Source organism: Capsella rubella, unplaced genomic scaffold, assembly GCF_000375325.1.
Source record: "Capsella rubella cultivar Monte Gargano unplaced genomic scaffold, Caprub1_0 scaffold_1, whole genome shotgun sequence".
NCBI lineage: Eukaryota > Viridiplantae > Streptophyta > Magnoliopsida > Brassicales > Brassicaceae > Capsella > Capsella rubella.
The window spans coordinates 8,986,206-9,011,380 of NW_006238923.1; the positions used below are offsets into that span (position 1 = coordinate 8,986,206).

Genomic DNA, 25,175 nt, shown 5'->3' on the forward strand with positions numbered 1-25,175 from the left:
TGATGGCGAGGCCTGAAGTTACAACACCTACAAAGATAAGTGAGAGCACAAGATTTTATCCCTACTTCAAGGTACATATAAATTATGGTTTTTAATCAAGTTATGATATAGTTTTTTATCCATTATTTTATTGGAGATTTCAAATTGAATAGGACTGCATTGGAGCTATTGATGGAACACATATTTTTGCGATGATACCAAGAGATGATGTTCATAGTTATCGTAATCGCAAAGGGTTTGTCTCACAAAATGTCCTTGCTGCTTGTAACTTCGATTTAGAATTTATGTATGTTCTTAGTGGATGGGAAGGTTCAGCTCATGATTCAAAAATTTTAAGCAATGCACTGACAAGGAACACTAGCAGATTACATGTTCCAGAAGGTAATATAGCTAAGCTATAGTATATAGAATTATTAGTAGCATATTTTTTTTATATATATATATAGCTAAACTTAATTTTTTCTAATTGAATTTTGAATTTCAGGAAAATTTTATTTAGTAGATTGTGGGTTTGCTAATCGTCACAATTTTTTGGCTCCATTCCGACGTACCCGATATCATCTACAAGATTTCAGAGGTGAAGGTCGTGATCCCCAAAACAAGAACGAGTTGTTCAATCTGCGACATTCATCTTTGAGAAATGTAATCGAGAGAATCTTTGGTATATTCAAATCTCGTTTTTTGATTTTCAAGTCTGCTCCTCCTTTTCCCTTTAAAACACAAGCAGAGTTGGTTTTAGCTTGTGCTGGATTACATAACTTTTTACGCAAGCATTGTCGGTCGGACGCTTTTCCGGAACAAGTGATGGAGACAAGCAATGAACAAGTTAATTTTGAAGAAACTGGAAATTTCGGTGTTCTTGAATCTCAACAAAGAGAAGAGAATACGCTAATAATTGGAGAGATACAATAGCATCTAATATGTGGGCAGATGCACTAGGAGCTGGAAGTCAACGATGATAAGGTATGTTATTAGTGATCCTACTTTGAGTTTAGATTCATTTTCTTGTTTTGAGTTATATCTAGTTGATTGTGATGATAATGATCAGATGACGAAGTTAGGTGACGTGACGGAGTTTCAGGTTGGTGTCACGACGAGAGAAAACGTTGTTTCATGTCTCTCATCATACGTTTGATTATCTTTGGAGGAGTTTGTTATCCAAACATATGTTTTTTTTATAAAGATGATACTCATGATACGTTATTTTATTATGTTTGGATTTTGTTACTTGAGTTTGTTATCCAAACATATTTTTTTTTTATAAGATGACATACGTGATACGTTTACGTTTGGATTATACTTCTTATAAACTTTGCAAATATCTAGGATGAGTAGAGGATTTTGAAAGTTGTTGTTAATGTGTAAATGTGTATAAAATCATTTTCTCAATAACACTAGAGTTTAATAGAATTGCAAAATCAATGAATTCACAACTTTTTGAATAACAAATGATTGTAAAAGATTTTTAAAAATCAACACACCAATAACACAAGATTTTAAATGAATTACAAAATCATCATACCAATAACAAAAGACTTTAGTAAGAATTCAAGAATCCATAAACCAATAACAAGAGAATTTTAAACTTTAAGAATCTTTAAAAATCATTCTCCCAATACCCCCCATAAGATAAGGATTGGTTTGTTGATTCATCAATTCTATCATATAACAAAGAGAGAGGAATATTCGAGGAGATTGGGGGGGGATTCCCTTTCCATATTCAATCACATCTGGCGATGACGTCAGCATTCCCCATGACGTTCAGATAAGAACGACGACGACGACGAAGACTCCATTTTTTGAGTCATGTACTAATTTGTTTATTGACCTTACCGTTCGTTCTTTTCTTCCCTGTTATTATAAAAAACAAATGCACATTAATTTTTTAATTTATACTCCATATCGTATAGTTTAAGCAAAACGAGGGAAGAAGAATATACTACTACTACTACTATTGTAGATTCTATTATGTATTTTTCCGTTAAATAAGATATCAGAAAACTAAAAAATTTATTTTTACATAAATGTTTGACATCGACTTAAATTAAAAAAAAGGAATCACACCAAAAAGAAAATAAAAAGGTACTACCTAAAGAGAATCAATTTAGAATATATCATTTTAAATTACATTTTTTTTCAAATATTTACATACATTTTGTAGAGGTGGAGGAATATTCCTTAGGAGTTGTGGGAGAAAAATAAGCAACAAAAAGGAAAAAAAAAAAAAAGGGAAAGGAGAGAATCTTAAAGAAGCGTCACATTCACACATAATGATATTATCCAGATCGCGTTTCCTCTTTTACTCAATTTTTTTTGTAATTTTTAAAAATGTGTGACTCTTGACGTTACCGAAGAGCCATATTCCCACCTGCCCCGCACCAAACCTACTCTCTCTCTCTCTCTCTCTCGCCCTATTTATCAAGCAATATTCTCGTGAATGAATGAATAACCTGACACCCCCAGACCCAGCCCATATATATTGGTTGTGGAATTAAAAAAAAAACAAAAAACCAATATTAGTGCTGTCTTGTGCTTTCACTCCTGTAAAATGGAAAACACGTCTAACTTTTGAGTTCATATCCTTGAGTGTTTCTCTCAATTTCTTCGAACTGAACTGTGGATATGGCTATTGTACTGTGTCCATCTACTACCGTACCAAACTATATTTTATGTACCTATAAAGATTCAAAAGGCTTTTTAAGTTTATAATCAGTATTTTTGGACGCGTTGTGGCTATAACTAGCTATAAGTAAAATTGTACGAGAGGCCTTAAAGCAATTGAAGAACGATATATATCAAAATCAAGACATAGTACAAGGCTACTCCTAATGTTTGTTTGCTATGTATCTATGAGTACATTCTAATGGCACTTTTGCCGACCAAGACACATTAGCAATAGCTAGAGTGTTTGTTTCCCTTTTTATTGCTATGCTGCATTACTAGCTAGACATGTCATCCAAACCGCATACCGCAAGTTTTCATCTTTCCTACTCGTCTCATGTAGTCGATGACACATAGGCTATGGACAAAGAGGTTTGCAAGTACACAATAACGAAAGTCCTGAGAATTGATCATTTGTGATTACATTTCTTTTGAGTTAAGGGATCATGTACAAGCTTACGGATGTGAAAGACCACCAACATTCTTTTAGATGAATATAATTACCACGAGGTCAAAGTTGTTGATTTTGAGTTCAGAATGTGTTGCCCCTTGAGTACATATGAACAAGAAGAATGACCAATACAAAAAACAAACGGAACAAAAAAAAAAACTCGATAAAGATGAACAAAACTTTTTAAAAGGCCAAGCGGCCCATGAACAAATTTTGTTATTGGGACCAATATTTAAACTGAGCTCACAATGATTATCGGGCCTTTCTTTGTTCCAAGTTTCGACCAACCTAAATGTGTATATACATACATACAAAACAGAAGAAGAACATGATATAGTAGTAGTATTAAGTGTAAACCATCTACTGACAAGTGATATAACCAACCTATCCCGGCTTTAACGAGAGAGAGTTAAGCTGGTTTTGGCCAGTCAGACATGTACACAAAATCAGTAATAATTACAAATTTACATATTTTCCATTTTTTCGTGCGCGACCATTCGATGAACCTCCACACTAGTCTTCTTCACAAGAACATCTGCACTAATTCCACAGATGGTATTTGTTAATTTCATAAAAGGTCAATTATCTAATCATATTCGTTTCCTAATTTGTTTTATCTTTTTCTAAATGTAAAATATACACAAAATAAAAAACTTGACCAAAAACTCGAACGACCAAGTCTTTTTTTGTATATCACATTTTCTATTTGGAAGTTTTGGCCCCCAAATCAAAAAAATTTGTATCAATCTATTTTCTTCTTCTCTTTCTCCAGCCGGAGAAGAAAGGAGAATTTTATAAGAACACAAGCGAATTCCAAGGATTGATATATTTTTCCGGGAAATAAGATCGTTAGGCTCATCACAATTCCACAAGGCGAGAGATTGATTTTTGTTTTCTTTTGATCTTTTGATCACATTCACAGCGCTCAAAGACTATGTCGTCGTCTGAGGTGAAACAGCTGATCGTCGTTGCTGAAGGTACCGCCGCCTTGGGTCCTTATTGGCAAACCATCGTCTCCGACTACCTCGACAAAATCATCAGGTTTCTCTTTCTTTCTTTTTTTTTCCATTCGAATTTAGGGTTTAGTTTGATTCCGTTCTCAAATCATGCCTTCATTTCAATTTTATTAGATCGAATCTTGATTCCTCGCGTTTGAGTGATTATTACTGTGTTTATTATATGGTGTTCATTTTGGGGCAGTCAGCTAACTTATGATCCCTACATTAGTAGATAATGTGGTGAGGGTCTTGTTTTTGATACAAATCATCCACAAGGCAATGAATAATTTAGTTGTTTCTTACCTTCATCAGATAGAATTGGTATTAAGATGTGATTACAGAGAATTCTCTCTATTCAATTATACTGTTTGATCATTTGAATTGCCTCTACAATTTTGTTGCCTGTAAGTAATCATGGTGCCTAATTTTATTAATATCCCACTAAGCAAACTCTGCCATCAAGATTCTATATTGTTGTTGTATTCTAAAAGCTGGAGCATCTATGGTGATAAGACAGTCCAAGTAATAATCACTTTTGACAGCTTCTTCTGATGGTTGGTTGAGTAACAATAATCTTGTATTTACTTGTACATTTTCTATGGATTGGATTATTCTTTTTGGTGGATATTATTGAGAACATCGGTTAGATCAGTTACTATTAAGCAGCTTGTTTGCCTTGTTGAGAGGTGTATGGAGATATAATTCTTCTGAAACTCTGCTTACTTTTATCAAACTTTCAGTCTAAACGGCCCAGTTCAAAATACTATCGGTTCCCTGCTACTTGTTATAACAGGCTCCCTTCTTTGGAAAATTAGATAGTTTTTTGTTTGAGTATGTTGAAACTTGTGAAATTGTTTTTTTTTTTGTGGATTGTCCCCCGGTTAAACTACTAATATCTCTCCCTAGCATTGTTTTTTTTTCTAAATTTCAATTATACCATCTGTTAATGCATTCTTTGTGTTGGTCCAGGTCTTTCTGTGGCACTGAGTTAAATGGAGAGGTACTGTATCTGACTCATCCTCGTTTTTGAGCAATGGCAAACAATTATTCAATGTTTAGCAAACTTGTATAATCAATTTTTTTTTTTTATTATGTTAATTTAGTTAACAACTCAAATCATTGTGTCCAAAAATTAAGAGAGCTAGTAGATAGTTTGAAATGTCTGATTCAATGGTTGATGAGTTTTTTATATATTCACTAAATTTGCAGAGGAACCCTGTTTCTACTGTTGAGCTATCACTGGTGATCTTCAATTCTCATGGTTCATACTGTGGTATGTATTGTGCTCATTTTCGTGATGTCTAATTACAAACATTGTTTGGGTGCTTTTCCATGGTCTTGGTTATTCCTTTTTATTTTGATTATGTTGTTCTTGTATTTCGTTCTTTTTAGCTTGCTTGGTACAACGAAGTGGCTGGACAAGAGATGTTGATATTTTCTTGCATTGGCTTTCGTCCATACAATTTGGTGGTGGTGGTTTCAATGAGGTTGCTACAGCCGAAGGGCTTGCCGAAGCATTGATGGTAGGAAACTTGATCTTTTATCATCTGTGCCTCTACCTTTCAAGCCACTTTGACTAATTTTACCTTCCTCATGAAATTAGTTTTTGTTATTTCCATAGCTTCATTTTTTATGGTGGTGCTTCTGTCAGCGATATTTAGGATCCTTAAACTTCATGATTTTCTTCTGACTTCATGACACAGATGTTTCCTCCTCCTTCCGGACAAGCTCAACCAAGTAGCGATCTAAAAAGGCACTGTATCCTAATCACAGCCAGCAACCCTCACACATTGCCGACACCTGTATATCGTCCACGATTGCAAAATGTGGAACGGAATGAAAATGGTGATACACAATCTGAAAGTCGTTTATCAGATGCGGAGACAGTGGCTTCATATTTTGCTAAGGTACCTTTTTAATGACTTCCCCATGTAATACGTCTGGCTACAATTACTTTTTAAAACTGGGAATCACTAACCTGTCATATTTGTGTCCAGTGTTCTGTTTCTTTGTCTGTCGTGTGTCCAAAGCAGCTTCCCAAGATTAGAGCACTATACAACGCGGTAAGACTGTGTGTCTATTTGCAATTCACTAGATGTACAGCTGTCATAACTGTTCATTTTTCAGCTAGTTCTTTCAAAGGCTGTCTTTATTCTTAGTGCTATAGGCTGGTATAAGGTTTTTTTGATACTATTTTATATGCAGGGAAAGCTCAACCCACAAAGTGTGGACTTGTCAATTGATACGGTTAAGAATCCATTCTATCTTGTCCTGATCTCAGAGAATTTTGTGGAGGCACGTGCTGCCTTGAGTCATTCTGCTACAAATTTGCCACAGACCCAGAGTCCTGTCAAAATGGACAGGGCCACTGTTGCTCCATCTCTTCCAGTCACTGGGCAACCTCCAGCCCCTGTGACATCAGGTTCTTCTACTGAATACACCCTATTAGTTCAACTATCTTGATTTCTCTTTGTCCATGTTTGAATTTTATCTTGCTTCTCTATGTGAAGATTTATTTTTGTATGATTTTCAGCCAATGGACCTATTTTGAATCGGCAACCAGTTTCTGTTGGACCAGTTCCAACTGCTACTGTGAAAGTTGTAAGTCTATTTGATCTTTTTAGTCAGTTGGAGGAGGCAGCTTTACTGGCGCAACCAACTCCTGTTTATTTTATAAGAATTAATATTAAGTTCATATGAATATCCCATTTTAATATTTGATATAATATTGTACTCAATCATCTTATTAGAGAACATTGCATCACATATGTAAATAAAAGCTTGTTAATTAGATTTTTGGGATTAAATTGCAGGAGCCTAGCACTGTAACTTCTATGGCACCAGTTCCAAGTTTTCCCCATATCCCATCTGTAGCTCGGCCTGCTACACAAGCAATTCCTTCAATTCAAACATCTTCAGCATCGCCGGCTTCCCAAGATATGGTGACCAACGCCGAGAATGCACCAGATATCAAGCCTGTGGTGGTAGGTGGAATGACAGCACCATTGCGTGCTGGCCCTCCTGGTGGAGCCAATGTAAATCTGCTTAATAATCTCTCTCAAGTTCGACAAGTCATGAGCTCCGCAGCTCTGGCAGGTGCAGCCTCATCAGTTGGGCAAAGTGCGGTTGCAATGCATATGTCAAATATGATATCAACAGGAATGGCTACATCTTTGCCTCCTTCACAAAATGCGTTTTCATCTGGACAGCAGGGAACTACTTCAATGGCTAGTTCAGGTGCACTAATGGGATCTGCACAAACAGGACAAAGCGTGGGTACTAATAATGCCTTTAGTCCTCAAACAACGTCAAATGTTGCTTCAAACCTTGGTGTTTCACAACCAATGCAAGGGATGAACCAAGGAAGTCATTCTGGAGCACAAATGATGCAAGGTGGAATTTCCATGAACCAAAACATGATGAGTGGTCTCGGTCATGGAAATGTCTCCTCTGGAACAGGTGGAATGATGCCTACTCCAGGAGTTGCCCAACAAGCGCAATCAGTAATACAACAACTTGGTGGCAGTAACAGTTCAGGTCCTAATATGCAGCTGTCCCAGCCATCATCGGGGGCTCTGCAGACTTCACAATCCAAATATGTCAAAGTCTGGGAGGTAATGTCAGTTTACCTTGTCTGCAGTAGTGGTGGTCTTATGCTTACTTAACTTACATTTTCAAATTCATGTAGGGAAATTTATCTGGACAAAGACAAGGGCAGCCTGTTCTTATCACCAGACTTGAGGTGTGTTTATGAGACTGACTATGCACTTTTCTTTCCCCCTTTGAGTCTTTTCTGGGATCATATTGCTCAACGCTTAAACACATTCCCTTTTCTAGAATTTTGCTGTGGTGCTCATAATTAGATGGTAACGTCTTGTTCTTTTAATATTTGACAGGGTTACCGAAGTGCTTCTGCCTCTGATACGTAAGTTCATTACTAATTGAAATATGAAAACTGCTTCATTATTAATCCTCGTCAATAGAGCAGTCTCCTCCTTGTGAAATTATTGTAGCTGCTAAAATAAGTTTGGCTTTCTCCTTTTGTGCATCTCCCCAGGTTGGCAGCAAATTGGCCAGCAACAATGCAGATTGTTCGTCTCATATCCCAGGACCATATGAATAACAAGTAATATCTTCTTGCTTTAGCCTTCCTTATTTCAACTGGGTCATGGGTGGATGTTGTTTTCGTGCCACTAACCTTTTTCCTGACATTGCATCAGGCAATATGTTGGCAAAGCTGACTTCCTTGTGTTTCGGGCCATGAGTCAACATGGGTTCTTAGGACAACTTCAGGATAAGAAGCTTGTGAGTATTGTTCAAATTTTATAACAAAATGATGAATTGCATCTGTAAACATTTTTTTCCATTAACTATGCTATGATCACCATACTCTTTACGACTCCTACACTTGTTGGTTGCCTAATCATGGGCCATACTATTTTCATATTCACACTTAGCTCATTTGTAATTGTATATGATAACTTTGTCATTGTCAACATGCAGTGTGCAGTGATCCAGTTGCCATCACAGACGCTTCTGCTCTCTGTCTCTGACAAGGCTTGCCGCTTGATAGGAATGCTTTTTCCAGGGGTAAGGAAACACCAAGTTTATACGTACTAAGGTGTCAGAAAGATGTTTTGATTTACATGTATACTCATTATCTAAGTGGCTCTTGAGTTTCGTTTTGCATTTTGTGTTGGTTTCTCCCAGGATATGGTTGTGTTTAAACCGCAAATTCCAAATCAGCAACAACAGCTACAACAACAGCACCAACAACAACAGCAGATACAGCAGCAGCAACAACAACAACATCACCAACAGCAACAGATGCCACAACTCCAGCAACAACCACAACAGCAACAGTTGCCTCAACTCCAGCAGCAGCAGCAGCATCAATTGTCGCAGCTCCAACATCATCAACAGCAACAACAGCAGCAGCAACAACAACAACAGCAGCAGCATCAGTTGACACAGCTTCAACACCATCATCAGCAGCAACAGCAGCAGACATCACCGCTGAATCAGATGCAGCAACAGACTTCGCCACTGAATCAGATGCAGCAGCAGCAGCAGCCTCAACAGATGGTAATGGGTGGTCAAGGTTTTGCTCAAGCCCCAGGAAGATCACAACAAGGTGGTTCAGGGCAGCCTAACATGCCGGGAGCAGGCTTCATGGGATAAATAAAAGTATCATCTTCAGTGCTAATTAGATTCATCATAACTAAAATGATTTCTTTCTTCTTTGGTCAACTCGATTTTAAACTGTTTAGTTGTCCTCTCCCTCTCTCTCTCCCTCTCCCTCTGTTCTCTTGAGCCTGAAAATGGCATATCCTATAATGGGTCTGACCATTTGCTACGGCACCTAAAAAAACTATTTTTGTTTTAACCACCCGGACTATTTTGTTTCTTACTTTAGATGAATAGAAGAAAAGAAAAAAAGTGGATGGTTTCAACAAGCTGGCTGAAGTTCTTAAGTTCGCTTTATTTATCTGATTGACAAGGATACTTACCATTTCAGATTATGGTCGTGACTCGTGACTGAAATTTGTGTTTGCTTGCAAGTTTGGAAGATACAATTTCAGTCAACAATTCTCTATCAATATAATATTTAATAATACCCCTAGTCAAGGTTTACGGTAGAAACTGCATATTTCTGCATTAGAAAACTATTAAACCAATATTACATCATTGAACTTGGATTTGTGATTATCTTAAAATTTTAAAGTATCTTCATATCATAAAGCAATTTTCATTTTTCCATATTAGTATTTTGCCAACAACCCTATCTCTCTACTACAAGTCTTGGCACACAATTGCTTCTCCTGTTATAAACTTGTAAAGCTTGTAGTTCTTTTTCAATTTTCCTTTGGAACAGATCTTGTTTTGTTTTAGGTCCGATAAGGTCAATAGAGTCATAAGTAAAGTTTTGGAAACAATCTTACTGTTTATCGTAACATTCTTGAAGTATTTTATATGGCCAAAACTATATTGTTAAGTTGTGTTGTTGTCTAGAAGAAAACTAAAATAAATGATTGATAAGACGTAGTAACTATGACACGCACTAAATCGAAATCAGAAGACAACAAACATGACTTCTCTTCTCCAACTCTTAAAGCTATAGAGAGCTCTCACTCATTGTCCGAATCGAGGTGAGTTACTCTTGAGAGATGTGGTGGAGTGCACGGGTCCCATTCACGTGGCACATAAAAATATTAGTCTATGGTAAAAACTTTATTAGAGCAACATTATCAAAGAAATCTTAATTTTTAATCTTAAGATTAATTTATTATTAAATTTGAAAAAATAATGGTTAAGAGTTGTATTTTTGTTTTTAGTTTTGAGATGTCTTTATTGGTATGATCTTAAGTTAAGGATCTTAGAAAAAAATAATTTTAAAAAAAATTAAAAAAATTTAAATTTGTAATTTTAGAAAATTTTATAATTATTGCAAATTTATCATTTTAAAACATACATGAGATACAATTTATAACATAAAAGCATAATAGTTTTAAACTTGATTTCTAGAAATTTTAATAGTTCTTTTGTATATTTCGGAATGAGTAAAACACAACCTATCTTACAATTTTTGTCGAATGTTTATTAGACGTTCCAAGAGTCTTAAGAAACCAAATTAGACTATAACTTTTTTAATAAAACTTTTATCTTGGATGGTATTGGTAGGTTGATACAGGCATAGGCATAACAAGAATAACATTTACAAAAAGTTAAGACAGTCTAAAATACAATAAATTAAAAGCTTCGAAATAGTTCCAATTTTTTAATTTTATTAACTAAAATATTAAAACATGAAACAATAAAATAGATTTTCGAAAGAAATTAAAAGAAAAATGTTAAATAAGAACACATAATACAAAAATTGTAAACAATGATCTTTCATATTAATAAAATTGTAAGTGTTAAAAAAAAAGAAACACATAATACAAAAAAACCTTCCACCAATCGTCCATTGACACATGTCGTATCTTAGCCACAATTCTAGATCTTAAATAAGATCCAGATCTTAGCATAAATCATCATTTACCATTTAAATTAAATCAAAAAATACCCAATATTAAACTAAAAATGAGCTAAGATCCTATTGATAATGTTGGTCTTAGTACCAGTTTGAAGGCATGATGATAAGACGATACGATTCATCGCACCCGTTGATCATCTTCTTCAGTCGAATCATGTGGGGGAACAAAAGAAACCAAAGGCCCTTTTCTTAAAAGATGAGAGAATGAAAGCAAGAAAATGCCAGCACTCAACTTTTTTCTATGATTTTTTCTTATAAAACAATTCTCTCATAAGCTAGGACTTCTTGTGTGAGAGTAATGCACTTATTAAGTGGGTTATGTAAAAGCAAAGATGCAAATTTGATTGTTTATACCAAAAAAAAAACTGAAAAAGCTGATTTCCGAAATTTTCCCACTTTTTTTATGTAAGGAATTGAGACTGTCTAAATAGGGACACTTTAACTCTTTTGTGGGTGGGTTGTTGGGCTTTATTTTCTTATAGCTTTGATTCTACTAATAAAATCATATTCAAATTGGTAAGTAAAATTCATATTTCAATGATATTAAATGTCACAAACTAATCTACCGTAAACGAAGAGTTCAATTATACTTTGGAGTGTCGACAACAATGAGAGATTATGGCGGATTGCTTTTTGTTGGTTGCGTTTTACTCTTTTCATGTTATTGTGCCATTACCATCATAATTTGTAGACGCAAACGTTAATGGTAAGAAACTATTAATGTTGATTATATGACACACAGAAGAAACATACAAAAATATATGGTCGACAGACAGATATCAAGATGAATTTATTTACAAATATCACGTTAGTTATTTACTTATAAATTAAAATTTCTTAGTAATATTTTTTTTTTTTTGTAAAAGACTTAGTAATATGGTATCAATCTTTTAAATTTCTTTACACATAACTTGGATTTGACAGTTTTACACGTATCAAAAATTTGATCAACTTCTCAACTTTTGAATGATCACAAGTGCGGAAAAAATAAAGTTCCTTTACATGAGAGTATCCGACATAAAATAAGCCGAGGGGGGGGGGGGGGGGAGAAGAAAATAGAAAAGGCCAACAAGTGTTAAGAATTTAAATTTAGGTAAGATCTTAAAGACAAATTCCATTCATTTTTTTTTTTAATATTTTGAAAACTCAAAGCCAGTACTTAAAAGCTCAGAGTTGTCCACAATTTTAGGGAATTGAGATTGTCTCACTACACTGCAAAGATATACACAATGGTCTCTACTTCCCCGGTTTCTCCTTCTAAGGTACTTCTCCATTCCATACATATCATTCACCTTCTTCTTTCTTTCTTTCCTTTTTGTTTTCTTATTACAATTTGTGTTTGTAGGAAACTGACCGGAAGTCCGACGAGAAATGGACGGCGGGAGATCCATCACGGCCAGCCAAGTGGTGGTACTCTACCTTCCACACTGTCACCGCCATGATCGGCGCCGGAGTCCTTAGCCTCCCTTATGCCATGGCTTACCTTGGCTGGTTTGTACTCTCTAAATTATGTTTGTATTTCAAGCGAAACCTAATTGGTTATTAAACACATGCAAGTAAATAGAAATTCACATTTCGGACCTTTTCTAGTAAGAGTTTTTTTTAAAATCCTAAACATTTTCGTTACCTTAAGCTGTTACTATTATGAACTAGTTGCAACTAAATTGAGATATATGCAAGAAGATTCATAGAACATGCAAAAAAGTGAAAGCAAATTGCATGTTATTATTTTTGTTGGTTTGTATAAAATACAAAAAAAAAAAAGTGATGTGATGTGTGGTGAAAACAGGGGACCAGGGACATTGGTGTTGGTAATGACATGGGGACTGACGTTAAACACGATGTGGCAAATGGTGCAGCTCCATGAGTGCGTGCCTGGAACCCGGTTTGACCGGTATATCGATCTAGGCCGGTACGCTTTTGGCCCCAAACTCGGCCCGTGGATCGTGCTTCCGCAGCAGCTCATCGTTCAGGTCGGCTGCAACATCGTGTACATGGTTACAGGAGGCAAGTGCTTGAAGCAGTTCGTGGATATCATGTGTTCCACCTGCACTCCTGTACGACAGTCCTACTGGATCCTCGGCTTCGGTGGAGTCCACTTCCTCCTCTCTCAGCTTCCTAACTTCAACTCTGTCGCCGGCGTTTCCTTGGCTGCCTCCGTCATGTCCCTCTGGTCACTCTCACCACCTTATCACCAAATTATTATTTTACCTTACTGATGCAAAATTTGTTAGTAGATTATATATTTTTTTTCAGTTTTGGAATAATATTTAACAAGTAACAAAACAAAACAAAAACTTTAGATTAACAATAGTATCATTCTGTCTTTATCAGATTCAAAACACTATACCAAAAGCCAAAATAATTGGAGAATAATGATTTAGTCAAGTTTGTAAATGAAATTACTGTGGATCTTTTGTAAAACAATAATTAACTAGGTCAAGACTGACGAGACTTTGTTATGTACGTACTGTAGCTACTCGACGATAGCGTGGGGAGGAAGTATCGCACATGGAAGAATGCCTGACGTGAGCTACGATTACAAGGCCAAAAATCCGAGTGACTTCACGTTCCGATTATTCAACGCCCTAGGTCAGATCTCCTTTGCTTTTGCCGGACATGCCGTGGCTCTGGAGATTCAAGCCACGATGCCTTCCACTCCTGAGAGACCATCAAAAGTGCCAATGTGGCAAGGCGTGGTAGGAGCTTACTTGGTCAACGCCATTTGCTATTTTCCTGTGGCTCTAATCTGCTACTGGGCCTTTGGTCAAGACGTGGAAGACAATGTGTTGGTAAATCTACAGAGACCAGCTTGGCTCATTGCTTCTGCTAATCTCATGGTTGTTGTCCACGTTATTGGTAGCTACCAAGTGTTTGCTATGCCTGTCTTTGATCTCTTGGAGAGAATGATGGTCAACAGATTCGGTTTTAAGCATGGAATTGTCCTGAGGCTTTTCACTAGGACTACTTATGTCGGTAAGACTTTACTTTTAATTTGTGCATCATGATATATATATATAAATAAGTGTATCTAACTAAGAGAATCTGATTATAAGTTGAATCTTTGTGATTGGAAATTTCAGCATTTACATTGTTTGTTGGAGTGAGTTTCCCCTTCTTTGGAGACCTTCTAGGGTTCTTTGGAGGATTTGGTTTTGCACCTACTTCCTTCTTCGTAAGTTCACTTTCTCTTCTTTGGTCTATCATTAGATAAATTCAGTGTTGTAAAGATAACAATCTTGCTATGAAATATGATCAATGGTGACACCTCAGCTCCCAAGTATAATGTGGCTTATAATCAAGAAACCAAAGAGATTCAGCCTCACCTGGTTCATCAATTGGGTAAGCATACATTTTTTTTATTCTTGCATATAAATTTTTGAAAATGATACATGCCTAGGTAGCTGATCTAACTATCTATCTTTGGTATTTTGTACATTGGGCAGATCTCCATTTTCGTAGGAGTGTTCATAATGCTGGCATCAACAATTGGAGGACTGAGGAACATCATCGCAGATTCTTCTACTTATAGTTTCTACGCTTAAATGATTAGATCTTAATTATATATGTACACTAAAGTTATTGATCACTGGATCATCTAATTATAAAAGCGTAGGAATAAATCATCTAAATGGTCTTGCGGATCGAGTTACAGAGAGATGTATAATCTGCTACTTATTCAATAAGACATAATATTACTAGTTACACATAGCTCTTCGATACCATCATCCACATTTATCCCAATATTTCACCTTTATAAATCTTACAGTAATTTTGTGTTTTGACATTAAGGAGACCATCTTGTTTAATCAAATTCTTGCATGCTATTGTTAGTTTTACTAACCTATAACGAGACCATCTCTTCATATGGATACAACTTCGACATCCACATGATTCCAAAGATTCCAAAAAAAAAAAAAGATCAAACACTGTTTAGCTAAACTTTATTGAAGTCAGGTTGCTGTTTCAGCCCATTTAAATATTTTTCACTGTAACAATCTTCGAGATTTGTTTTGTAAATCACTTGTGTAAACGTCTAATATAATCAAAGAGTAAGTATCTAAGAAACTATGGCTGGTAACCTTCTTCGTGGTCATCTCTCCCTAGAAACCTGCATTTTTTTTCAGGAGAACAATAAAGACAGAAGACTATTATCAAAATGAATACGATGAATATAAGAAATATTAATTAGGATTCAGAAGCATACCATTAGAAGCATTAGGCCTCTATAGAAGTAAGATATGATTGGATGCCAAAAATGATGAAGAGCATTCCACCAGAAAGAGCAACCTGCAACAACAACAACAACAACATTAGAGGACTAGAGTTTAAATTTTTCATGAGACTTTCATCTCAAATGTAGAAAGGTATAATCACGAGAGATACTTACTATTCTTTCGGATATCTGAGATGCTAAGCTCTTTCCCCCAATCACAGCAGCCGTGGTGCACAAAAATTGTGCCCTGTATAACCACAAGAAAGTCAGCAACATTGATTTAAACATATTCGTTTTGTGATGCCAACACAAAAAAAAACGAGTGTAGCAGTTTTACAGTGAAACTTACACAACTCCGCCAAGGACCACTCCGAGTGGATTTTCATCTGCTGCCAAACCAATAGTAGCAAGCTAGACAAAAGAGTTATGGTAAGCATGTGAAGCATTTAGATTGAATCAATCGTGTAAACCAAAGATACCTGACTCTTGTCACCCCATTCTCCAAAGAAGTTAATCGAAAATGCCTGCAAGAAGAAAGAATATGAAACTAATTCAGAAGAGTCTAGTCTACTGCTTTTGTGAGCCAGAGGATCTTTTATTTACCTTAAGAAAAATTGGAGAGAAGAATTGTGTGAGGAATGGCCTTTTCTGCTTTTTGTTTTCATCTTCAATCTACGAAGAGAACAAATGGTTTGAAAATTTAGCACAACATCTTCCACTCGCAGTCTGTGATCTTGTTGTGTTTAGTACCGTACCTTACTGCTGTCTTTTGTAGTTTTACCAGTAGCTTTCAAATCAGCATCCTATGATCAAACACAAGAAAGTCAAACCACAAACGCATTTATCTAAACGTGATACTGACATGCAGAAAGACGAAACAAACCAGTTCTGCTTCGACTTCAGCCAATTCTTCCGAACCCCTGCGAATAAAGTAGAATCAGATAAACCTGAATATCTTGGATGTAAATCGTCCTAATGACACCAAAATTTGATGAAAAGAATTATTACCCTCCTCCTTCTTTAAAACCATCCCACAAAGACCAAAGTCCAAAACCAAAGAACAACAAGGTTGTTATGTGATGGGTCCATTTGCGAGAGATCTGCAAGTGAGGGTTTGAATCAGCATTTAGTAACAGATAGGGAAATTTCGTCATGAAAGGGAATAGAGGTAACATGGAAAAGGCTAGTAGAGGATCCAAAAGTAGATTGGATTGTCACACAAAGGATTATATCGAACTACAAACTGAGTTCAAGCAATAAGCAATTCACAAGTCAAAAATCATACCAGATTTGGAGCAGCCCATCCAAGAGTAGCAGAGAGGATAGTCATGACCTAAGAATTAGTAAAGACATGAGCTTCCAAATGTAGGAGAAAAATTCATTGAAAACTAATAGTAAAAAGTTTTAAGAAAAACTTACAATCAAAGCCGATAGACAACCAGCCAACACAAGTCTCCTAGGATAACGCATTGCTAAAATCTGATAAAGGGAAAGAGCTCATAAGCTTTTGCAAGTCAAGATAACAACAGAAGTATCATACACCCTTAAGGAGACTGCGTAAGATTCAAAACTAACAAAAACAATATGAATTGGAATGGAAATATAAAAGCTACAGGAACCTCCACAAACTGGTTTCCCAAACCAAGCAAACCAGACACAAATTCTCATTCAGATATGCCAATGGCATGCGCAAAGGAAAGGAACAATGAGCTTGCTGGAAGAACAAAGAACCTAAAAATTCCAGTTATGAAAAGGCAATTCAACAAACAAGAATTTGAGATTCGATTTATCACGCCCAGATGCTCTATTTCCCGCAAAATTGTTTCCAGATTAGAATCAAACTAAACTTTCATAGACTAAACTAAACCATTGACTTCTCCGACCAACGTTACAAAACAATAGCAATAAAGAGGGGAACAACACTTACAGCTGCAGCGAAAAACGTCTTATCACCAATCTCCGAGACAAACGTCATAGCGAGTGACTTGGTAAAACCCTAACAAAACCCATCAATCATAAACCAATATTAGCTTCCACAACAATCCCCAACAAGCAACAACCATAAATAGGAAAAAAAATCGAGTTTTTCTGAAAAAACAGATATATTATTTTACAGTCTCCACCTGCAAAACAGAGCTCATGGCTGCAGAAATGGAAATCGACCAGCTAAAAAGAGGAAACAAAAACCGAAACTTTCAATCTCCTCCGGCTAATACTGAAACGCCGGAATAATATATCGCAGGGGAATAAAAGCTAACAGTCGACGAAAGAGAGAGAAGAGAAGAGAGCGCACAGAGACGACGAACACTAGTCGATGAAGAGCAACAAACAAACAAAAAAAAAAGAGAAGATGAATCCTTTATTGGGGATTATTGAAATAATTAATTAATAAATCAGATGAATTAGATTCTGATTCTTTAACCCTTAAGATCTCGCCACGTGGATAGATAACAACCAATGGATTTTGATGTGTGGTTCCTACAAAAACCCAACTTGGAGTTAGAAATAAATTTGTATTTGTTCCGTTCCTCCCTATGGTTTGCGTCACTGCTATACGATAAGACTTTTAACTGCACTCGTATACTCTCACGATCACGATTGAGACGTCACATTGGAGAATATTATCATCATCACTCGATATTTTTGTTTATTATCTCAACTAATTTTTTATACAACTACCCAAAACAATTTGACTTATTTCTGATTGGACAATGAATTGATTCGCAAACGCACGTAAGACTCATTTTATTTGATCCAACTGTGTTTTTTTTTTTTTTTTAACTTGTAGGTTTTATCTAATTCTAAAATAATGAATAATACGGTGGCGATATCTTCGTATCTGAATAAAAAAGAGTATAAAACCAGAAGATATCATGATAATATTTAAAAACAACCTTTCTAAATATCAAAAAGGTCAAACTGAAATTAGAAGTGTAATTATAGAATTTATAATTCGGTAGCAAAGTTATAATACTGTAGTAGACTTGGAGTGTTATATAAAAGGGCCCAATCATCAAAGCATCCAAGTACAAAAAGGCTAAATAAAAGTTACTCACAGGCCCATGAAATTCACATTTTCAGTTGTTCAGCACCTCCAATTTGTAATTTTATGCTAAAACACAACTGATAATATGATATGCATTTCTATGTTTTTGTTGTTATTGTTGTTGTTGTTGTCACTTGTCAGAATGCATATGTAATGTATTGGCACTTTTTAACTTTGTTATGTATATATTGCTTAATAGTAGCATATAGTTATTTTTATAGATATACGTAGGTGAATAGGTGCAGAGAGGTGAGCTGTAAAATTGAAAGTCATTAACAAAGCTAAGGTAGTATAAAGGTCATTGGCAAAATTGGCATATGTGCAACACTCAAAAGTGGCTGGGACTTATAAAACAAAGAGTGATTAGATTAGATTCTAAACAAATAAAACAACAATCTCCACACTAACCGCATTGAGATCATAAAACAAGTTTATTAAAATCTTCCCACTTAAAGACGATGAAGAAACCTCCTCTTCCCCTTAAACCATTTATCTAATCTTGGATTAAATTCTTCAAAGTAGATACTTGCTTATATATAAATCTCCTCGAAAACTGCGATAACTCCAAACACAGCTTTGTCTTTGTTTAATTAAAAGAAGCTTTTGTCTCATTTCCCCTTCCCCCACCACCAAACAACACTTTTGTCTTCTCTCTTTTAATAGCTTCTTTCACTTCTTCTTCTCCACTGTTAACGGTCGGAAGCTAAAGAGATGTCTTCTCACCGTTCCTTACTCTTCTTCATCTTCTTCTTCCTCACTTCGCGTTCTTCTGTTTTCTCCAGAATCTTGCCTGAGATCTCCCTAACCACCACCAGGTCTATACTCGATGTCGCCGACTCCATTCACAAAACCAAGAACCCGTCGTCGTTTCAGCTCAACCAGCAAGAAGAAGAGAGTCAATGGCCTTTTAGCTTGAAGCTTCATCCACGGGCTTCTGTCCGAGGAGTTGAACACTCAGACTACAAGTCACTCACGCTAGCCAGACTCGACCGCGACACAGCTAGAGTCAAATCTCTCTTTACACGTTTAGATCTAGCCTTAAACAACATATCCAAAGCAGATCTCAAGCCCGTTACCACAATGTACACCACCGAGCAGGAAGATATCGAAGCTCCTTTGATCTCCGGCACTACTCAAGGAAGCGGCGAGTACTTCACACGCGTCGGAATAGGGAACCCGGCGCGTGAGGTTTACATGGTGCTCGATACTGGAAGTGACGTTAACTGGCTACAATGCGCTCCTTGCGCTGACTGTTACCACCAGACCGAACCAATCTTCGAGCCAGCCTCTTCCTCTTCTTACCAATCTCTCTCTTGCGACACTTCACAGTGCAAAGCCCTTGAAGTCTCGGAATGCAGAAATGCCACGTGTCTCTACGAAGTTTCTTACGGTGACGGTTCTTATACCGTCGGAGATTTCGCCACCGAGACTCTCACAATCGGCTCAACTTCGGTCCAAAACGTCGCCGTCGGATGCGGACACAGCAACGAAGGTTTGTTCGTCGGCGCAGCCGGTTTGCTCGGTCTCGGCGGCGGTTTGTTAGCTCTTCCGTCGCAGCTCAACACGACGTCCTTCTCGTACTGCCTCGTTGACCGTGACTCAGACTCGGCTTCAACGGTTGAATTCGGGACTTCTCTCCCTCCTGACGCCGTCGTGGCTCCGTTGCTACGTAACCACCAGCTCGACACGTTTTACTACCTTGGACTCACCGGAATAAGCGTCGGCGGCGAGTTGCTTCAGATTCCTCAGTCTTCTTTCGAGATGGACGAGTCAGGAAGCGGCGGGATCATCATCGACTCAGGAACCGCCGTGACTCGTCTCCAGACCGGAATCTACAACTCGCTCAGAGACTCATTCTTGAAAGGAACGTCGGACTTGGAGAAAACAACGGGCGTTGCAATGTTCGACACGTGTTACAATCTATCAACCAAGACGACCATTGAGGTCCCGACGGTGGCTTTTCACTTCCCCGGTGGGAAAATGCTGGCTCTGCCGGCGAAGAACTACATGATTCCGGTGGACTCGGTGGGGACTTTTTGTCTGGCGTTTGCACCGACGGCGAGTTCGTTAGCGATCGTAGGCAACGTGCAGCAACAAGGGACACGTGTCACTTTCGATTTGGCTAATTCTCTCATTGGATTCTCGTCTAATAAATGCTAAATTAGTGTGACAATGAAAAATGAAAAAGTCGCTTTCCTAAGTTTAATTAGAGAGTACACTGTCGTCTGGTTATGTTTGGTTTCTTGTACTTACCTTTGTTGCATAGAGTAAAACAGATGGAATTTGTTTTGTTTTATTTTTCCCCTTTTATATAATTAAAGAGTGTAATACAATGAAACCTTGAAGGGCCTCGTTACAGGTCATTTGGATCAGGTTGTCCACAGTCCACACACACACAGACTCCTTTTTCTGAGACGCATGAATGAATATACAACGTAGAGCCATGTGTTGAGAGTTAAGCCCACATACAACAATGTGGAATAGAAAGTGAGGCCCAAAAACATGATAAATGTGAAACAGAATGACAAAATTACACGAAACTAACATGTTTGGTTACCTGAATGTTAAGAAAAAACAATGATTGGTTACTTTATCCTTTGATGTTCTTCTTAAGTGATCTATCCATGTTTGGAGATTTTACTCGATACATTAATAAACTCTCTAATCATTCTAATTAATATATTAACAAACTCTAATCATTCTATGTAAATACGTTTTTCTAAAAAAATCAAAAATCAAAAAGAAAGAGTAACATGGAACAAAGAGATTTTAAATGTTTTTATCAAAAGAAGAAGAAGAAGAAGAAAAAAACATGGCACAAAGAGAGGTGGCGGAGACATGGTGCCACCACTTGCCATCACACAACAAATGAAGTGGCAGCTATTGGGTTCAATCATTCTGTCCTTCAAAAAAGTTATTTCTTTTTTCTTTCTCCCTTTCTTATATGTCAACCTTTTACTTTCTCCTTTCTTCATCCAAAACCCACTCTTTTACTTTTTACACTTTCATGCTAGAAATATATATAAAAAAACTTATAATTGTCATAAGAACACAAACCTGGAAAAATTCAAAACGTTTCTGAACAGACACACATGAAGAATATTACTATTGTCTAGCCATTAAAATAGAGCTAGTATATTCTTTTGACAATCAAACCAAATAATAATAATAATAAAAAGAATAGTCGTAGATTCAATAGATGATTTTGACCGGTCCTTTATAAATATCTGATTATTTCTTACAAGACGTTAGTAGCGAGGTATAAAATGCATGTACTACATTGTGAAAAATGCCATAAAAATCCTGGAAAGTACGATTTCGTTAGTTTAAATCCCGAACTCTCCAACTGTTGATTTAAATCAACGAAATCGTACTCAGGATTTTTATGGCATTTTTCCCGTACAACATTAAACATTTACCACATTTTTCCCGTACAACATTAAACATTTACCACATTTTCCTTCTAGGTGTACTTACAATTTTGTCTCTTTTTTTTTTCTTTTTTTCTTTTTATAATATCATTCACATTTCTAACGTTTGATAATCAACAACAAAAATCATACTCCACTTGAAAAAAAAAAATTTGTGAAAGGAAGAAAAAAATAAATAGTTACGGAGGGAGTAAGCGTGACTTCGAAAACGACCAGACCACTGCAAAAAAATAAAAATAACTTACTAGTCTTTCTTATCCAATAAAAAGGAAGGAAGAAGACGAAGACGAAGAAGACGAAAGAACCGCTCTGACAAAAACTTGTCTGGCCTCACTCTCTCTGATCATATTTCTTTTTTTGACTCATAAACCCTTTTTTCTCAATCCTTTGGTTTCACGTTTCTTTCACTCCTTTCTTTTTTATAATCTCTTTGTCATTTGACTATTCTCCCTCATTTCTCTTTCTCTCTTGTCATATTTATTCAAAGATGCTTCCATGAAATTTGGCTCTGGTCATTGAATCTCATTCTCGTACTTCGTCATGAGTGACTCCACTACCAGCGTCTCTCCTTCCTCTGATTACGCCTCCATCTCCTCCGGCGACCAGGTTTCCCATTTTTATTACACTTTTCCTGAATTCGATCTGGGCACACGAATCTGTTGTTTCTCTTATTAATTTTTTTGTACAAGAGAAGTTAGTTTGTGTAGGATTTTGAGAACTCCTTTCTGGGTTTTGCTTTCTAGACTTTTTTGTTTCGTAAAGTCTTTCTTTTTACAAGTGGGATCTTGATGAACCTCGCATCTGGATTTGTTTCTTCTCATGTTATGAGCAGTTGGGTAGTTTGGTTTCGAAACTTTAATCACGGGTCACTCGCAAAATTTGCTCTTTTTTGAATTATGAGACTTGTGTCTTTGTGTGATTTGTTTGATCACGTTATGTATTTGCATTGTATTGATAAGAAGATTCAGGGGCGTTGCTTATGTAAAAGAATAGCTTTTTCTTTTGTAGTTATTATCACACTCGTCCATGATGTAATTTTGAGTGAACTGGTCTGATTTGTTTTCTTAAGTTGCTAGAAATGTTTGAACAAATTTACATAGCGACCAATGTTTTCTTCGTTTTTGATTTGTAGAGTCTTCAACGGAGTCGAAGGAGTGGAGATGGAAATCGAGTCATTGTGCGTGAGTCTCGCCATTGGCATGATGTATTCTGGTCAGCCATCTTTGTGATCCACATGATTTGTTTGGGATTTGTGCTTGCTGTGCTTGGACTCAATAGGTTTAGAATACAAGATAGGTTAAACATCGATAGGTACACTCACGGGTTCTTGGAAAACCATAAAGGGCTGACTGAGGACTACTGGCCTCTCTATGCTGTTGCTGGTGGGATTGGAGTCTTTATCAGTTGGGTTTGGTCATTGCTGCTTGGCTCTTACGCCAATGAGATGATGAAAGTTTCGGTGCACATCTTAACAACCTATCTAGCTGTAGTTAGTGTACTATGTTTCTGGTGCAGACAGTTCTTCTGGGGCGGTGCATTCGCCGTTGGAGCTCTGTTGCAGTTCTTGTATGTTATTTCAGTTATAGACAGGTGTGTGCGAGGTTAAATATGATTGAACCAATATGGTTAATTTGGTTAGACTTATCAAATCTGATGTTATGAGTTTGTTCATGTATAGACTTCCCTTCACGATGCTAGTTCTGCGGAAAGCGCTGAAATTAGTTTGGGGACTTCCTAAGGTGATAATGGTGGCACATGCTTTCACAGTCTTCATGCTTTTGTGGATGTCTTTATGGTCTTTTGGAGCATCTGGTGTTGTGGCATCGAGCATGGGGGATGAAGGACGCTGGTGGCTTCTTGTGGTGAGCTGGCAAGTTTTGCATTTTTCCATACGGGTTTTGTTTAAGGTTTATGAAGAAAACATGTTTATATTCCATTTGATCATTGGAAGATATATATATGCTGCAGGTTCTTTCGATTAGCTTATTCTGGACAGGCGCTGTACTATGTAATACTGTCCACGTTATAGTTTCTGGAATGGTGTTTCATGTTCTCTTTAACTGTGGTCAAGAAGAGTCATCATCGTTGCCTCCTAGCTCTTTAATAGACTCACTTAGGTACGCCGTGACAACATCATTTGGGAGCATATGCTATGGATCACTCTTCACTGCGGCCATTAGAACACTTCGCTGGGAGGTAGTCTCCGGCTTCTTTTGCTGTCCGTTAAACTATTCCAATTCTTAATAAAAATGGTCTACAATATGTGTATGCAGATAAGGGGATTCCGTTCCAAGATTTGTGGAAACGAATGTCTACTTTGCTGTGTCGATTTCTTGTTTCATCTAGTTGAAACTCTAGTTCGGTTTTTTAACAAGTATGCCTATGTCCAGGTATGTAGATTATAGATACAATAGACAGTAAGATCATTATCTCTCTCCAATGAGCAATGAAGAATCAAAATGATAAAACTTTTGGTTAATTAAATAGATTGCAGTGTATGGAAAAGGATTCAACAAATCAGCGAGAGACGCTTGGGAATTGTTTCAGTCGACAGGTGTAGAGGCACTTGTTGCATATGACTGTTCAGGCGCTGTTCTTCTAATGGGAACCATCTTTGGAGGACTCATCACAGGTTCTTGCATTGGTATATGGGCTTGGATTAAATACAGTGATAGAGTCATAATGGTTGCATCTACGGCTATGTTGATGGGAATGGTCCTTGTGAGTGACCCCTTTTGTGCACTCTTTAGTCACCCAAATATTACATGACCAATCACCAACTTGTTCATTTTTTAAACTGGTTCAATGCTGGTTTTCAGGTGGGTTTAGGAATGGTGGTAGTGGAGAGCGCGGTAACATCAATATACATTTGTTTTGCTGAAGACCCTTTGTTGATTCAAAGATGGGATGCTGATTTCTTCACTGAGATGTCTGAGGTGCTTCATCGTCGTCTCCAACATCGTAGCTCTCGAGCCCGTGAAGTTTTGACGACCGCTTGATTAGCTCATGCCTCTTGGAAAATAGGAGAGATGTAACTGTAGAATATTATACTATCGGAGGGTGCTAAAAGGGGCAAACCCGTCTGGCTAGAAATACTGTCAAATGATTCATGCTTTTCATTTGTTAAATCATGAATAGGAAGTTGTGGACGATTTGTTTATCAAAACGTATCAAATCTAATGTATTGATTTTGTGATTAGTAGAAAAGACAAAATTAATGAAGACAAAAAAAGTTAGTATAGACAGGTTGGATCAAGTTTTAGACAAGAACTAAGTCAGAAGACCAGACAGAACCACATGCATTTCATTCCATCTATCTTTCCGAAGTAAAACAGA

General features: G+C 36.8%; 5 protein-coding genes and 1 pseudogene across 9 annotated transcripts; 5 read left to right on the forward strand and 1 right to left on the reverse strand.

The window, feature by feature from the left end:
* The first annotated feature begins 2 nt into the window (after window positions 1-2).
* Window positions 3-959, forward strand: LOC111828645 (annotated as a pseudogene).
* A 2,655-nt stretch (window positions 960-3,614) lies between these two features.
* Window positions 3,615-9,499, forward strand: LOC17897893 (mediator of RNA polymerase II transcription subunit 25). Of its 3 annotated transcripts, none has more exons than XM_023789703.1 (16): window positions 3,615-3,689; window positions 4,035-4,153; window positions 5,080-5,110; window positions 5,320-5,383; window positions 5,503-5,633; window positions 5,814-6,017; window positions 6,108-6,173; window positions 6,316-6,532; window positions 6,644-6,711; window positions 6,924-7,724; window positions 7,799-7,852; window positions 8,007-8,035; window positions 8,168-8,236; window positions 8,331-8,415; window positions 8,614-8,700; window positions 8,821-9,499. In XM_023789703.1, exons 2-16 carry the CDS (start codon window positions 4,047-4,049, stop codon window positions 9,289-9,291), a joined length of 2,484 nt encoding a protein of 827 aa, XP_023645471.1. In that variant the 5' UTR covers window positions 3,615-3,689; window positions 4,035-4,046; the 3' UTR covers window positions 9,292-9,499. The 3 variants fall into 3 exon arrangements, with proteins under 3 accessions (XP_023645471.1, XP_006306776.1, XP_023645470.1); XM_006306714.2 differs by having other exon boundaries at window positions 3,621-3,689; window positions 3,885-4,153; XM_023789702.1 differs by having other exon boundaries at window positions 3,651-3,667.
* A 2,688-nt stretch (window positions 9,500-12,187) lies between these two features.
* On the forward strand, window positions 12,188-14,871 carry LOC17900762 (lysine histidine transporter-like 6). Of its 2 annotated transcripts, XM_023789864.1 has the most exons (8): window positions 12,188-12,239; window positions 12,336-12,408; window positions 12,492-12,637; window positions 12,936-13,319; window positions 13,623-14,122; window positions 14,230-14,321; window positions 14,420-14,488; window positions 14,593-14,871. In XM_023789864.1, exons 2-8 carry the CDS (start codon window positions 12,376-12,378, stop codon window positions 14,689-14,691), a joined length of 1,323 nt encoding a protein of 440 aa, XP_023645632.1. In that variant the 5' UTR covers window positions 12,188-12,239; window positions 12,336-12,375; the 3' UTR covers window positions 14,692-14,871. The 2 variants fall into 2 exon arrangements, with proteins under 2 accessions (XP_023645632.1, XP_006307543.1); XM_006307481.2 differs by lacking the exon at window positions 12,188-12,239 and having other exon boundaries at window positions 12,260-12,408.
* Window positions 14,872-15,064: 193 nt separating this feature from the next.
* Window positions 15,065-17,706, reverse strand: LOC17897050 (GDT1-like protein 4). The gene is made up of 13 exons (XM_006303273.2): window positions 17,486-17,706; window positions 17,290-17,358; window positions 16,782-16,841; window positions 16,648-16,695; window positions 16,371-16,462; window positions 16,246-16,282; window positions 16,118-16,165; window positions 15,966-16,034; window positions 15,842-15,886; window positions 15,712-15,773; window positions 15,537-15,609; window positions 15,354-15,436; window positions 15,065-15,257 (listed from the first exon to the last, which is right to left on the reverse strand). Exons 1-12 carry the CDS (start codon window positions 17,501-17,503, stop codon window positions 15,365-15,367), a joined length of 693 nt encoding a protein of 230 aa, XP_006303335.1. The 5' UTR covers window positions 17,504-17,706; the 3' UTR covers window positions 15,065-15,257; window positions 15,354-15,364.
* Window positions 17,707-19,013: 1,307 nt separating this feature from the next.
* On the forward strand, window positions 19,014-20,704 carry LOC17899229 (protein ASPARTIC PROTEASE IN GUARD CELL 1). Its single transcript, XM_006306455.2, has one exon. The coding sequence runs from the start codon at window positions 19,120-19,122 to the stop codon at window positions 20,566-20,568; it is 1,449 nt and encodes a 482-aa protein (XP_006306517.1). The 5' UTR covers window positions 19,014-19,119; the 3' UTR covers window positions 20,569-20,704.
* A 1,329-nt stretch (window positions 20,705-22,033) lies between these two features.
* Window positions 22,034-25,038, forward strand: LOC17898192 (CTL-like protein DDB_G0274487). Of its 2 annotated transcripts, none has more exons than XM_006304849.2 (7): window positions 22,034-22,445; window positions 22,972-23,429; window positions 23,518-23,701; window positions 23,808-24,035; window positions 24,113-24,229; window positions 24,327-24,560; window positions 24,659-25,038. In XM_006304849.2, exons 1-7 carry the CDS (start codon window positions 22,380-22,382, stop codon window positions 24,836-24,838), a joined length of 1,467 nt encoding a protein of 488 aa, XP_006304911.1. In that variant the 5' UTR covers window positions 22,034-22,379; the 3' UTR covers window positions 24,839-25,038. The 2 variants fall into 2 exon arrangements, with proteins under 2 accessions (XP_006304911.1, XP_023645234.1); XM_023789466.1 differs by lacking the exon at window positions 22,034-22,445 and having other exon boundaries at window positions 23,000-23,051; window positions 23,132-23,429.
* Window positions 25,039-25,175: the final 137 nt, after the last annotated feature.

Bases quoted from the DNA above. Each gene is read 5' to 3' on its own strand.
- LOC17897893 (XM_023789702.1), top strand. The intron at 4,154-5,079 runs GTTTCTCTTTCT...GTGTTGGTCCAG, and splicing joins TACCTCGACAAAATCATCAG to GTCTTTCTGTGGCACTGAGT. The intron at 6,174-6,315 runs GTAAGACTGTGT...TTTTATATGCAG, and splicing joins TTAGAGCACTATACAACGCG to GGAAAGCTCAACCCACAAAG.
- LOC17900762 (XM_023789864.1), top strand. From the start codon at position 12,376: ATGGTCTCTACTTCCCCGGTTTCTCCTTCTAAG. The intron at 14,123-14,229 runs GTAAGACTTTAC...TGGAAATTTCAG, and splicing joins CACTAGGACTACTTATGTCG to CATTTACATTGTTTGTTGGA. The intron at 14,489-14,592 runs GTAAGCATACAT...TACATTGGGCAG, and splicing joins TCACCTGGTTCATCAATTGG to ATCTCCATTTTCGTAGGAGT.
- LOC17897050 (XM_006303273.2), bottom strand. The intron at 16,463-16,647 runs GTATGATTTTTG...CCTCACTTGCAG, and splicing joins GATGGGCTGCTCCAAATCTG to ATCTCTCGCAAATGGACCCA. The intron at 16,035-16,117 runs GTACGGTACTAA...TTCTCTTCGTAG, and splicing joins CTACAAAAGACAGCAGTAAG to ATTGAAGATGAAAACAAAAA.
- LOC17899229 (XM_006306455.2), top strand. From the start codon at position 19,120: ATGTCTTCTCACCGTTCCTTACTCTTCTTCATCTTCTTCTTCCTCACT.
- LOC17898192 (XM_006304849.2), top strand. From the start codon at position 22,380: ATGAGTGACTCCACTACCAGCGTCTCTCCTTCCTCTGATTACGCCTCC. The intron at 23,702-23,807 runs GTGAGCTGGCAA...TATATGCTGCAG, and splicing joins GACGCTGGTGGCTTCTTGTG to GTTCTTTCGATTAGCTTATT. The intron at 24,230-24,326 runs GTATGTAGATTA...TTAATTAAATAG, and splicing joins ACAAGTATGCCTATGTCCAG to ATTGCAGTGTATGGAAAAGG.